Consider the following 15,060-nt stretch of genomic DNA (forward strand, 5'->3'; position numbering starts at 1 on the left):
CAATTCCTCATTCAATCATTGAAAGGCCTTCTACCATTAACGAGGTCGAGGGGGTGATATCAACCGCTAACGTTCTTCGATACTTGAATTGACCCATTCACGAAGATGAACCCTCTCGATTTGATCGCATTGTCAATTTAAACTTTTATCTTTGTGCTACATTCGGAATTATCATAAATGATTTTCATTATATCTCTAATATGTAAAATTCACAAGTATAACAGCGAGATTGGGTAGTAACTGGTTAAAGAGTTAAAAGTTAATAATTTCTAACTTAATTTGGTTAATTTTTAATGATTCAATTTTTAACTTGAATTAATTTTATAAACTATTAACTTTAACTCAATTTAGTTAAAAAAATTTATTAATTTACCAAACCTGTATAATTCTATATGAATAATATTTATAATAGTAAAAGATATGCTTCGAGGTTTCAACCTTTACAATTATTTTCTTTATAAAATCAAATGCGCAATTAATGAAAAAAATATTACAAGTATTAGATATTTTGCTTTAATTACAGCGACACGTGTTGTCGCGATTGTGTCACGCTATTTCAAGTGAACTTTAATTCTAGAAATTACGGGCAAGGGTCACACGAAATGCACTTGATGCTATACATCGCTTAATTACCTATATGATGTAGGCAAACAGTAGTTTACGTTGTAACCATATATCTAATTGATATCCATTACAAGAACGTGGCAGTGACATCCGACAATGAGCTCTAAAACTCAATAACGAATTATTAGCCGACAATAAATTATGTTCTTCTCGGTAATTATGCATTAAAAAATGCATACGTCATAAAATAAAATTAATAATAGAAATAAATAAAGTCGTACCTCTTACCAATCTTTGTATAGCATTTAGAATTTACAGCGACGTACCGAGAATGTTGAATTTAATTTTGAGTTGCGTAATTTCGATTATGTTTCTTATTTTAAAGATATGTCTGCAATCTATTCCGCGTGGTCTATTCCCAATACGGTCGACTCGACGCGACGCGACGCGACGCGTCTGGTCGGACAATCTAATAATGTCGAGAATGAATTGAGCCAATCGCCCGTATCGAAGCCGGCACTCCAACAAGAGCCGCACGTCGCGAGAATCGCGAGTCGCGCGCGGCGCCAGAGCCACTTATCGTCCTCCTCGCTATAGGCGTCAAAAGGACGCCAATGTTAGATATTTATTTACTTCGGCTTATTTTACATGCCAAGAAGAGACTTGGTTTACAATGAGTTCCACGCGCATCCATCCATAACCCATTTTTTCGCCTCGCGGCCGCTGCCTATCTACCTTACTATTTACATCCTTATTACCTAATATTTACAGTTCTCTTACCCTTCTACATACATTATTTATCTTTATCTACTCAAAAATTTACATTGTACTTTATTTACATTTCCGTATGCTTATTATCATTTTGCCTTATCCTGCTCTTTGTGTTACCCATTTTTTTACAATCTCTCTTACCTTTACTTCTATTTTACATATATACGCTTACGCCAGTGTTTACCCTACTTTTACCTAATCTTATACCTCTATCTCTTCTATTGTTATTGCCCCGTTCTGTTTAGCTCCTCTTCCTCCTCCTTATTAACGTCTATTTCCTTTCTTGATTTCTCCTCCTGTTCCTTTATTTCTTTCCTCATTTTTTTCACTTTCTTTCTCTTAAGCCTTTATCCTTCCTAAAATCCTTTCTTTAATTCTATCAAGATCATCTTCCCATATTTTTTCCATAATCTCGTCTTTTCCTTTGCCTAATTCCGTCCAATCCTCTTTCAATTCCTGACAGTTCCCTATGTAGTATTCCATATTATCCCAACCTTCTTCGCAGAACACTCATTTCCTTTTCTCTTCTCCTAATCAATATTTATTTGCCTCTTCCATATTCCCACATTTCAAATTTATTAGTGCCCTGATTCCCTCTCCTCCCCTTACCTTGTTTAAACTTTCTATTTCTAGGTACCTAGGTCCGGATTCCCTACTCTTTACCCCTATTTCTCTGTGTTTCTTGTTGTGTCTTGACTCTAAAATCCTACTCTCCTCTTCTTGCTTCTGTATATCCCTCTCTCTTTCAATTATCTCCAGTTCCATCTCTCCCCCTCCACCCCTCCCATGCCTCTACTGCGCTCACTCCCCAACCATTTCTATTGTAATATTTTTCCCTCTCTTTGCTATATAAATCCTTCCTTCCTTTCCTCTCTTTTTCTATCCAACAGTTTTTGACTAAATTACTTGCTACCCCGTTTTTGATCTTATCCTCATACCTTTTGGCTCTTATTCCCCATCCTATACGCAGTTTTTCCATTCCCAATTCCCTGGTTACAATGTATCTTGGTGTGCAAAAATCTAATTTAAACAGCCATCTAACGTAGTCTAACATTACTTTCTCCAACGCTTCTTTTTCTGCCCAGCCCCATATTTCCGCTCCATACGCCATCACACTCTGAACCGGGTACCTAAACAGAGTCCACCTCCTCCTAAAATCATTTCTCCCTAATCTTTTTCCTAATCTCCACACCTTATTTGCTGCCAACCTTCCAAAGGGACGCCAATGTAATAATTAACGAGGAAGCTGTCAATGCTGTCAGATTATTTGTTGTCCCGCCGGTAACTCGCTGTATCGGTTAGCGTGCGCTACAATCGAGTGCACATCGCGTTATGTCTCCGTGAGAGATTCCTTTCTGAACTGTATCACAAAATATTTATAATAATACAAAGCTATTCTCAAAAAATTTTTAAGGTATTAAAAAGTATGAATGTAAAATTAAATATTTCAAGCTAGACGATGTGAAATAATAATGGAATATTGATTTTACAAAAATAAAAGTTGCCTAATGGAAGAATAATACTAATATAAAATTTTTATGTAACAATGATATCTTTAGAGTAAAATTGCATCATTTCTTGTATAAATTCAAGAAAGATAAATAATGTAAATTTTGATAATTTGTAATGATCACAATATTATTAAAATTAAATTAACAAAGTTCAAATAGCTTTGTGTTCTTATTTGTAAATTACATAAGTAAAGTTTTACAAAATGCTTAGTCTCCTAAGTGGCACTATTGTTTTGATCGCGATTATTAATATATAAAAAATCAAATATAATAATCATACAGAGCATACATTGTAACAATATTGTCGTAATGTAGCAATGATATTGAAATATTATTGAAAAGTTTTCGAAATGATGACACTGATGGAAATTATATTTAGTTTACGGTATTTATCTTCTATATTAATAAAATTATGTTTGTTTAACGAATTTTTGCTCGAGAAGAAAAAATCTAGCAGAAAAAGTGTCGTTCTACTCCAAGAAGAGCAATGTTAACTTGTGGTGCGATTTAAAAGACCAGTTACCTAAATCGCACTATTTGAAGGCTTCTTAAAAATCATCATTTAAAAATGTATAACAATATACATAAAATTTTGAAAAAAATAAATATGAAAGGAGAAATATTGTACTTTATTATGGCGTAAGAAAATTAAAAATATTCCTCACAATTTTTTGGTTATACTCTATATATCAAAAGTGATGCGATTTCGGCAACCCTACCCTATTATAACAATTCGTCGCACAAGCGACATATAATTGTAAATTGTTTCCAGCACTGTACATTTACAATACGACAGATAGGGCAAGTTTTAACGCAAACACGATTCTTAAAGTGCTTTAACGTAAACGCGGTGGTGATAAATCGTCGCTGAAACATCCTGCGCGAAGGGACGGAAGGATTGTACGAAGCTGTTCGTGCGGTAGCGTCTGGCTTCCGCTGTAAAACGACACACGCGATGGTCACCACCTACGCGTGACCAGACGAGACGCGTGCACGCGTGCGTGCGTACGCACGCGTGTACGTGCGCGCGCGCGCGCGCCCGTAAAGACGGATCTTACGCGCTCGCGACGGTCGTCGTCGGTTCGGCTCGGCTCGGCTCGAGTGCAACGAACCCGCAATTTCGTGCCCGTGGCTGCATTCTTCCAGCGCGCGACGCGCGACGCGCGAATTGCGAATTGCAATCTGATTGCAGTGCCCTTAACCGTTCATCCGCGCCAAAGATGTCTGTCAGAAAATTTGGACAGAGATACTTCGACCTTCCTAACATTTCGGTTTATGTAGGCTCAGCTTTGCCGTTTATTTTAATATTTCTTTCTTTGTATTCATCTGTCCGTCTCTTACGAAATTTCGTTGGCAGAGACTGCGAAAAGCGTCATTACGGAATTCGAATCTCGCGCAAATTCACGCGTCAATATTGTCATCTTTGCGCGAGTGGAAAAAAAAGTTCGACGGGAACGAAAAGATACTCCGACTTGATGTCGAATCATCCATTTAATAATTATGGAACGGCGAGTGTATGCGCGAGGCACGGACCAATCGAGCATAATCGGTAGGACCATTTGCACAAGGCGGACGACTTAATGACCGTACAAAATGGGCCACGTGGGTGTTCGGTTATATGCCCGCGCGCGCTACGCTCTTTCCTCTCCACGAAATTTCTCCGACACACATCTTCTTGCCAATGTTTTTCACCGTACTCGTTAATTTTACAAATGGATTGCGATCGCGCAAAATTGCGCAACTCGTCTTTTGTAATTCACAGAAATAGTTTAACGGCCCGTTGCTCGCGCCAATTCTAATTTTATACAGACACAAAGGATCGATCGAAGCAGGTCTGAAATTTTTGTTCGACAAAAATATTTTCACGCAAACTGCAAATTAAATAAATCTATCTAGATGTATAAAAATATCTATGAAGTTCCGGGTTTGCGTTACCACTTTTTTTTCTAGATATTCGACCGGATAGAAATAAAATGGAATTTATATTTTATTATAAAGGGATTTATTTAGGGTTGGATAGTAACCAGTTAAAGAGCTAAAAGTTAATTAACAAAGTTAAAAATTAATAATTTCTAATTTAGTTAATTTTTAATGATTTAATTTTTAACTTTAACTAGTTATTTTTGAAACACGTTAACTTTAATTCATTAACTTTTTTCCCAAATTAAAAATTTATCTATGTGTAAGAAACGATTGTAAGAGAAAAATACGTTTCCATATAAGAAATAAGATTTCTTTGTTATATTATAAAATATTAAGTTTGTTTGTTGATCCATATTATAATTTAATTTAACTTTAAAGAATTACGATTTTGTAATTTAATATAAATAATATTTTTCAAAATTAATTTTTAATTTAACTCAAATTAATTTACTCTTAACGTAACTTTTAACCAATTAGTTTTTCGTTCGTGTAACTTTTAACGTAACTAAATTAATTTTATAAACCATTAACTTTAACTTAAATCAGTTAACGAAATGTATCAACCAACTCTGGATTTATTACATTGCTTTCATTACCTATGGTTATATAGGAATTTACTTAGTCTGTTGGATTAGAGATAATTATTCAACAAAGCTCATTAAGGGTATCATTCATTAACCAAGTCATACGATAAGGCGCGTGGCGCCGGTTTTAATCTAGGCACGTGCGCGCGCGCGCGCGCGTGTGTACGTGTGTATATGTAAAGGCACGTGTGCTATGTACAGAATATGAGCGGTATATAAGCTTACTTAGGAAACAGTGGCTTAAGATGTCGCAAAGATATCCTATACTACACCTCTCGCCGACAAATTTCATGCAGATATAAACATCCAGCACAGAATGTCCCAAACGTTCTTCTTTAATTACGCAATTAGCCTACAGACGTAATGACGCGTGAAGGATGGAGGTTATTTTTACGGCGCGTTTTAATTTTACAAAGCTATATTTAAAAAAGACCGCTATATTCGTCACGCTTCATTCGCCACCGGCATATAACGTGCGGATTACGCCACGTTACGGCGCGACGTATCGAGCGACGTACCGGCGGTATATGTTACCAAAACCGGATACGCGCGGGTGCGCGTACGCATCTTCGTCGGCAAACGAGTATGGTGTGCGATATGCGTGCACCAACGACGACCATAAAAGCGCGGGTAATAAAGGGAGTTAACGCACTATCGACATGTGCCACCCCGGCGCGAGAGCGGCGAGAGAAACGCGACACTTAAATAACGTATAACTTTTTTGCGGATTTTAAAAAAAAAGTGCGATTTATCATCGTACGTTTTTGCTGTCATTCTATTTTTAACAGAATTCCATTTATTTTTTTTATGTAATGAAACATTTGATAAATCGAAGCGTGACGTGCATGAAATATTTAAATATGCATATACACACACACACACACACGCACTTACAACAAATATGTATATAAAAATACACAAAGCATGGTAAACTTATAAATAGAATTCTACTGCGAATTCTGACGCGAGAGAATTGTAATTTGCCCAAAGTGCTCTTTAAATAAAGGATCGTTTCTGGGAAAAGTCGGATATCTGGAGCAACGATAAACAGAAAATTATACGATATTCAAATGTACTTTCTGATTTAATCCAATTGTCGGTTTTGCCTAATAAGGAGAGTAAATCTCGCGAGTTTAATCTCTCAGTGCTGCGGCAATTATCGTAATGAGTCGAAAATTCAAGATTCATTCCAGCAACGTTATCGAGACTCGAGTATCAAATTTAGAATTAAATTTAGCGTTACGATCAAGACGAAGTCGAGAAGAAACTTTTGGGCCACTCTCTATGTGTCTGTATTTTGTGTGTCGTCACGTGAGAGATACACAAGCTTGCTGTGTAAGGCCAAGGTAAAGGGTGTCACGGTTTTGAATTACGAAAGCTCTACGTAAATATATGTACATGTGGAAGCAGTCGGGCACAATGTTGTTGCAGACGTGCAACTATCACTAGAAATATCTCCATTTTCAGACTCTGTTAGCTGCAGAGGTATATACATTAAAAAAATAATCGTACAAGCTCAAGAGTATCGTTAAGGTTCACGGCTTTAAGGGGTTACATACACCTACGCAGAAAAAAAATTAATATTAAATCAACAATTCATTGTTTCATATATAACAAAAATATAAAATCTTGTTGGAAGATTTTATATTCATACATACCGATTTGAAAAATACGGTTTCGAGAAAAAACGATAGCTCTTTAATTTTTTAATTACAAAATTACGTTTCATTAACAAAACTGTATATGAAACTTTAGTACAAATCTCGATTTGATATCTCCAATAAGATTCGAAGAAAAAAATTCATAAATATAGGATTACTTTTGGTGCCTCTACACAGAAAAAAATTATTATTAAATCAACAATTCATTGTTTCATATATAAGCAAGGATATAAAATCTTCTTGGAAGAATTTATAATCTTCAACGGACATAAGAAAATTCTTTTCTTCGTGTAAGCAAATTATGTCTGTTTGAGATTAGAAATTCTACCAGGAAAATTTGATATTCTTGCTTATATATGAAACAATGAATTGTTAATTTGATACTATTTTTTTTCTGTGTATAGGTGCATGTAACCCCTAACGTATCTCCCTTCTGAAAGAGAGCTCCATGCTTCTAGGAATGATATTTTCTCTCACAATGCACCCCATTGCCAATTATCGATCCCATCGACGGGGACACTGACTTCTTCGGTTGACGTACGCGCGTCTTCCGCGGAACGAACGGGGTCACCGCGAGTGTAAGTCCGGCGGAACGCGCGGCGTTAGCGAAAATAGAGCGATCCGAAGCCAAGCCGCGGTTATACGAAAGGTGTAACGGCGAGCGGTGGTCGAGGAGAGTACGTTGAACTTTCTACGTCGATGGAAATATGACAAAAGCCGTGACTCATGGATGAGCTGTTGGCGCACGTTCGTCCGTCCCATGCGTCCGTCCGTCCGTTCGTTCGTTCGTCACGAATCGCCAGTGAAGTGAATAGAAGCGACTCGCATCGCCTGGTTACTTACTGCCACCTCTCCTCTCGCAAACCACCGGAAAATACGTGCCTAAAAGAAAGATCGATGAGAAATGATAAGAATCTCGTTTCTCGCCGCGAAGGCGAAAGCCAATGACAAAGTACCAGTAGTGCGTAATAATGTACAGAAGTCTTTCACGATCCGCATCGGAATTTCCACAAAAAATAAAAATGAAAGGAGATTTATTTTAATATAAAGAATACGAAGAATCGCTGCAATCACTTTGATTATCTCTAAGAACGTTTGAATGAATTTTATAACGACGTAATAGGTCGCGCGCTCCTCGGAAAATTCTACTTGACGACGTAACACTTTTCTATCGCGCTTGATTTTCAAATATAATAGAGAAGGAAATTCGAGAGTCTTATTACTTAGAAATATTAACTTTGTACGTATTGAAAAATTTTAATTAAATCTATTTGAGTAATTTTTTGGGGTCTATTGCACTAATTACATAAAACATCTCAATACCTACATTTTTATTTAAAACCTGCAATATTCTTGAGTAATAAAATAATATTTAATTCATTTAATTTCTAAAATTCTTTCTCTTCTTATTAGATACATATCTTTATGCTTTGTAATTGAAAAATTGTTTATCTCTACTTGTATCTTCGCAATTCTTTTTTTTAGATATCTATTTAAACATGCGCAATTTATACGCTTATATCGCAGACATATGCAAATAATAATTCCATAACTTATCTGCATATGGTAATTAGAAAAAAACACGATTGTCCGACTATGCAACTAAGAGAGATCTAGAAGAATCTAACAAGACGCCTGCAATTGCATCATACGCGTAATATAAAGAGAAATTAGAAGCATTGCTGAAAATATGCCGAAATAATTGTGGCTTTCGTAATTGCGTTTAAGAGGAGAGCCTCTCCATCTCGAGAATTATCGAAATTCCGATATCGTAAACGTGTAGCTACGTATTATTTAATCCCGTTGGACGCGTTGCATCGGAAAAAGCGGCGGGATTATGCTTGCCAAGTGAACGAGCCAAGTGTTACGAGGACAAATTTCTACACCTCGCGGAGAACGTTTCCGCGCTCGCTTCGCGTGGATATCGGATGGCGCGAAAGTCTATTCCGCGGAATTTCACATTCTTGAGCCGACTGTTCGCGAACGTGTCTTTGTCTTTGCGCGAGGATCGATTATTTCAGCTTGGGAGCTTCCTTTCTCGGAAGAATCATTTTTACTCTCGACTAATCACCGGTCTTTCCTCGCGGGAATCGTTTCGTGGAATTCGTCGATTTCGTAGAAAACTTGAATCTGATAACTAATAAGTATACAACTCTGGCGTCTCCTGAGTCCTGTATTTATATTTAAAAAATATATTAAACTATGAATAAATGCCGTGAGATGTTCGCGTGAGAATTAATGTAATTGACAAACAATTATTGTTTTGATCCTCTGGTTTGGATCATGCTCAGTGTAAACTTATTATTCCTACGCATAAGCAAGAAATTTTCTTACTTATAATCGAAGAAACGCTGACTGTCGGTAATCACTTCGACCGTGGCGAAACACATAATTTTTCACCGCCACGACTTCAATATGACGCCGTCGCCAATAAAACTTTGTTAGCAGCGTCGTTACGTTAGGGCGCAATTACAGTATTCAAAGTAGATTTTTAACATGTACCCATACAAGGATATTTCCATTGTTTCGAACCACCCGATGTCCCGAATAGCCCCGGTCTCTCCTACATCTTTTATCTTTAAAAATGATTATTCTACTCTTTAGAACGCGAAACGTAATTTTTGCATAAAATCGAAACGCTCTATGCGGTTCGTAGAAATATTACAAATTACGAATTGCGAGTTGTGAATATGTATAACGACGTTATAATTGGACGCGGAAATAATAGCGTTTGCGAAATTTCAAAAGATAAATTATGCACGGCACGGTTTTGCATTTTAAATTGAAGCAACTAAAAAGGAGACTGTTACTTGCGGTTAGCTCGTTTTTAACATAATTTAGTAGCCCCAAGATAAGCGCTCGTCTTTCGTGGCCAAGCGTTTTCATCGGCGGGATTAAAGTGCTATGGCGCACTTAAAAATTGCGTTCGCCGCGCCGGGCCGCCGTGGAATTACGCGCGAGATCTAATTACGCGCTCAGCTGGACGAGGCGTTTCGCGCTCGTAGAACGAATTAAGTGTTGCTTTGTGAGGCGGACGTCACGAATAGCATCGCGCCCATACTTTTCGCGTTAAATTAGTTTTTTCCCGGCGTATCGCGTCTGCTTGTATCGTCGTTCACCTGCCGTAAACCGGCGCTCCGCGCAACTTTTTTTATACTCGAGAGATTCATAAAGAGAGAGAGAGAGAGAGAGAGAGAGAGAGAGAGACGCGCGCCAGTCGATTTAAACAATCTCGTGATTTAAACGACCTAGACTCGGGTCACTGGCGCGAAACTGAAGCACAGAACTTGTCAGACAAACGAGTTTTATAGGTTTTATTCGACAAGTAAAAGGAAATGTCAATCATTTAATAAAAGTTCTGAATAAACCTCGCGGTTGAAATCAATTGATATAATATTGAATTAACGACAAGTTATCGTATCGATTGCGTTATCTAGACGCACATGTTTACACGTAACGCCGCGAATTGTGCGAATTCAAAGACGCTTATCTAAATTTATTCGTGTGTTGCTATGTTTACTGATATTTAATTTGTGGAAATGCAGATACATAGTTTATCGCGACTATCGACGATAAAACGAGCGCGATAAGCGATCAGATACGATGCATGCGTAAAGATAAGAGAGACAGTTAAAGGATACATTTACATCCTTCTGAATTATTAAGCATCGATGGGCTGAGTCTTGGCAAGAATACACTTGCGTTTTATCTTCATTTATTTTTCCTTTATTACCTTTTCCTGTAGGCTCCACGGAACACTGAGTTGTCTTCGTTATCTCGATCGCACCACGTAAATTACAGTTCGATATCGATAAAACAATTAAATCAAAAAATGAAATTTTGTTTTTAGGAAAAATTCTAGTTTCTTTTCTGAAATAATATGTTAACAAGTGCGACAAGAAGTCTCATTGTTGGACGCATTTATGTGAATCAAAAAATCCGACTCGTCGTAAAAGTGAGATTTTAACACTGAGAGAAAAAATTACTAAGTTTTAATAAATATTTGTTTGAATAGTTACAACAAAATGCTTACTAAAAATGTTAGTTAAATTAAATTATTGGTTCAATGTAAATAAATATTTATTTAATACAAGAATCACTAATTTAATTTAACTATTATTTTTTATTAAGTAAACATTTATGTATTGTAAGTAAATATTTTATTGCAACTGTTCAAATAAATATTTATTAAAATTTAATAATTTTTTTCTCGGAACACAGTAACCTTGGTAATCTCATAATGTACTTTTTTTAATTTATATATATATATATATATATATATATATATATATATATATATATTTCTACAATTTCATTGCTAATGTAGCGCGTACTGGTAGTGTCGTGTCGCGTAGATTACAATTTAATCTATCGATTTCCGCAAAATACTTCGCCCACGTATGCATTATGGATGCAGTAGCTTGTTGCATCACTCATAACACTTGCGGAACTTAGTTCACCATTCACGCATTATAAAGTATTTATCTTATTGATTCTTTAACTGTAAGACACATGTCTTACGTTTTTCGAGATTAGTGGCGATGGGAATTGTATAAAGCTCTTAAACGTTTCTGTTAAAGCACGAAGAAATAATTTTGTTAAAATAATGTCAAAGATTCTAATTTTAATGAAACGTGCTGTTACATAACAATAATTAATAATGTATCGGACCTATTACGCGCTAAAAGAGCTAAATGACCGTCAATTGTTAAGCAATTTGCATACGACCGCTTTAATAATGAATAAATAAGCAAAGGTGCAATAATGGACTAGCCGCTAGGCTTTCAACACCCGCGATTGACACTTTTTTTCAGCTGCATTCGCGAAACGTATTTTTCTGCCTTTCCGACTTCATGTTCATAAAGCTACTTCTCATTCGTGACAAATTGCCTTTGTATCTAAATATCAGCTGCCATCTGCAAAAGGAAAAATTACGTGCATATACGCGAAACAATGTTATTATAAACGGAAAAAAAGGCGAGAATTTATGGAAATTATACCCTGACATCCGGCTGTTAAATAACATTCAATAAGAATGAAATATGTAATGCAAATATGGTTTTGCATCTCTAAATGTTCTTTCGAGTACTAGAATTAAAAAAATTTTAATGCAATTGGAATTCTAAATTAATTTTTCAGCAATTCAAGAATTATATCGTACAAAAGTTTATTTCTCTAATCAATTTTCTGCAATTTAATTTAAGGAATTTCGTGGCGAAAGAAAAAGTAATTCTAATCACAATCCATCGCGCGAGATTGACAAGGCAACTATTCAATCCGCTCTTAATTAATAATTAACCGCAATTTTACTTTTGATGAGCTTTAATCCAAGAATCACTCGAATTAGAAAAATCGATTTGCGAAATGTCGTGACGCGCGATGTCAACGACTTGTACAGGGTTCGGCATTCCGCGATGTTCTGGCGACGCCAGCGATTTCGGCGACGTCGACGATCAGCCGGTGCTCCGATTCCGACGACAGTCGCAATTTCCGCGACTCCCGCTGTGCTCGAAGGCACACGCGCGACGAATAAAAGGAAATGCACGTTGCGCCGAGCGACGACGGCAGCTCTCCGAGCAAGTGGCAGGCGGTTTCGCAATCGCGAAATCAAGGCGCGTCAACGGTATGCGAGGAGTGACCCCGAGATGACCCTTCGAGGTGTCACTCACGAATTCGTACCGTTAACCGTTATCCCCGGCGAGAAAGGGTGCGAAATTGTCGCGCGCACGAATTCCTTATTTCTTCTCGTTCTTCGACGTCGGGAAAAAAATCTACGATGGCTAGTGGCAATCTTGACGAGAGGAAATGATTAAAATACGCGTCACCCGTAGTATTTTTTTTAATAAGCGAACCGAGCGAACGCGGCTATTCTAGCGACAAAGTAATTACGGTATCGCGTGACGCTCGTAATTCCAATGGAAAAACAACTTATTAAATTGAAGGGCTCGGGACAACGGTGTGATAAGCGGCACGATAGAATAGTTACAGTAGGAGAAGAGAAAGCTTGTACGCAATGCTCGTTCATGACGATACGTAATCTCGAGACTCTCGGCAGGACTCTCGCGCATTTCTTCCCTCATTTATTTCGCGTTACGCTGCCGCGCCGATCGGCGGAATTTTCCAACATTTCGCAATTATATTCGCGCATGCATCGCGAACGATGTATCTCGTCTCTGCAAGCGTAACGTGTGCGATTTAGCTGGTCGTTTTCGGCCGTGAGCACGAGCGAGCGAGCGAGCGAGCGAGCGAAAGAGCGCGACCTTATTCCCGCGACAAGCGCGCGCGGCGTTCCCGATCCCGTTGCATCGGCGCGACGCCAAGTGGCGTCGCGTCGCCTCGTCGGATGCAGCGACCGCCGCAGATGATTTCAATGAATCCGTCTGATCCGCCGCCGGCGGCCGACTGCGTCAGGGAGCGAGGTCAAAATGAAGAATGGTGGTCTAGACCGAGACGGAATTTCCCTTACGGACGACCGGATTTTTTCTCTTCCTTTCTCTCGTCGACCCCCCCTCTCTCTTTCTCTCTCTCTCTCTCTTACTCTCTTTCTTTCCTCGCTCCTTACCTGTCTCTCTACCCCTAACATCTGCGATCCGTGCATTTATTGTGACCTCCCGCTTTGTCTCCTTTTTTGTGACAGTAAGAGAAGGGGATTCCCTTGGCGTTCGAATTTAGACGTCGGTTATTTTTTGAAAAAGAGAGTGCCTCAGACGTCGCGTCGGCTCCGCTCACTTCTCTAACGGCACGCGATATCGCGCGAATATTCGTGCGATATTTAGAATATCCTAGAATATTCGTGCGATATTCATAATATTCTGCAATATTCGTACGATATTTAGAATATTCTAGGATATTCGTAGGATATCTCGCTCGCTCGCTCGCTCGCTCCATCGCGCTAGCGCCTCCGCGATTTCTCCTCCTCGCTCGCTCCGAAAAGAATCTTCCGTGATACGCAACAGGTTATCGAAAGGCGGCCGTGTGCGCGTTCACCACCAGGCGCGTATGTACTCAAATATGCAAATGACATTTGTACACACGCCCGCGTGTACACGTAGACGTACACTCACCATGCTCGGCGACCGCCAAGGATCCGGCCAGGAGAGCGCACGAGACGACGAGCAGCAGCGGGATCGAGATCAACGACGGCCTTCGACGTCCGTTCGCACCGTCAAAGTAGCACCACTGTTCTTCCTCACGCGCCATAATTGCATCAACGTTGACACGAGGCTTTCCGTACCGTTTCGCCTTTCCGCTTTATCGGGCTTCGCGCGAAAGCCTAAGCCACCAACGCGGGAGTCTGCTCGATAGCACACTCGCCGACGAAGCGAGTACGAAGCGGAGCGCGACGGAAAAGCGGCGAGCGCGCGCGCGCGCACGCTTGCAGCGGCGGCGGCGGCAACAGCGACGGTCACGAGCGAGGGACGGAGACGCACACAAAGGCGCGGGTGGCGAAGGGAGAACCGGATGGAGAGGAAAGACAAGGAATCAAAGGGTGATCCGGGATTCGCGAGAAGGAGAGGGGAAAAGGCGAATGCGCCGCCGCGTGGACGAGTAAAGCGGAAGAGGATGCTCCGGAACGGCGTGGCGCGACGGGGAGGGTCGGTCGAGGGTTCCGGAAGAAGCGGCGTCTCCTTCGACTACGCTCCGCTTCCAACTTTTACACGCGCGGAACGTGCGTCGAGGAAAGGAGCCGAAAGCGATTCGCTGCACGGGCTCGCTGCGCGACGGCACACTGACGCGAACGAAGCGGAGATGCTCGAGCGAGAGAGTCTACTGGAGAGTCCACTCGCGAGAAGTAGATCCTGAAGCTCGCTCTTCAAACCGGTACCATCGAACGGCGGACCACGACGACGACGACGGCGGCGGCGGCAGCGACAGCATTCGCTTGCGACGCGAACGGCATGCTCGCTCTCACTAGTCGCTCGTCACTCGCCGCTCGCCGCGCTCGTCAGTCTCTCTCGCCCACTCCAAAACGGCCTCGAGAGTATCTAGATGGTCATCTAGATACCATAGCGCCAGATAATTCGTCAGATCGCTCGGGCGAAATTC

At 39.7% G+C, this 15,060-nt stretch overlaps 1 protein-coding gene across 1 annotated transcript in view; it reads right to left on the reverse strand.

Moving 5' to 3' along the window:
• The window catches only part of LOC105193014 (plexin domain-containing protein 2), a 38,228-nt gene extending 23,954 nt beyond the window's left edge, over positions 1–14,274 (reverse strand). Inside the window, exon 1 of the mRNA XM_011157333.3 lies at positions 14,079–14,274. Within this exon, the coding sequence (XP_011155635.1) occupies positions 14,079–14,214 (136 nt within the window). The 5' untranslated portion in view covers positions 14,215–14,274. The remainder of the gene's footprint in view (positions 1–14,078) is intronic.
• Positions 14,275–15,060: the final 786 nt, after the last annotated feature.

The sequence above is a fragment of the Solenopsis invicta genome, chromosome 3, assembly GCF_016802725.1.
Source record: "Solenopsis invicta isolate M01_SB chromosome 3, UNIL_Sinv_3.0, whole genome shotgun sequence".
Classification (NCBI taxonomy): domain Eukaryota; kingdom Metazoa; phylum Arthropoda; class Insecta; order Hymenoptera; family Formicidae; genus Solenopsis; species Solenopsis invicta.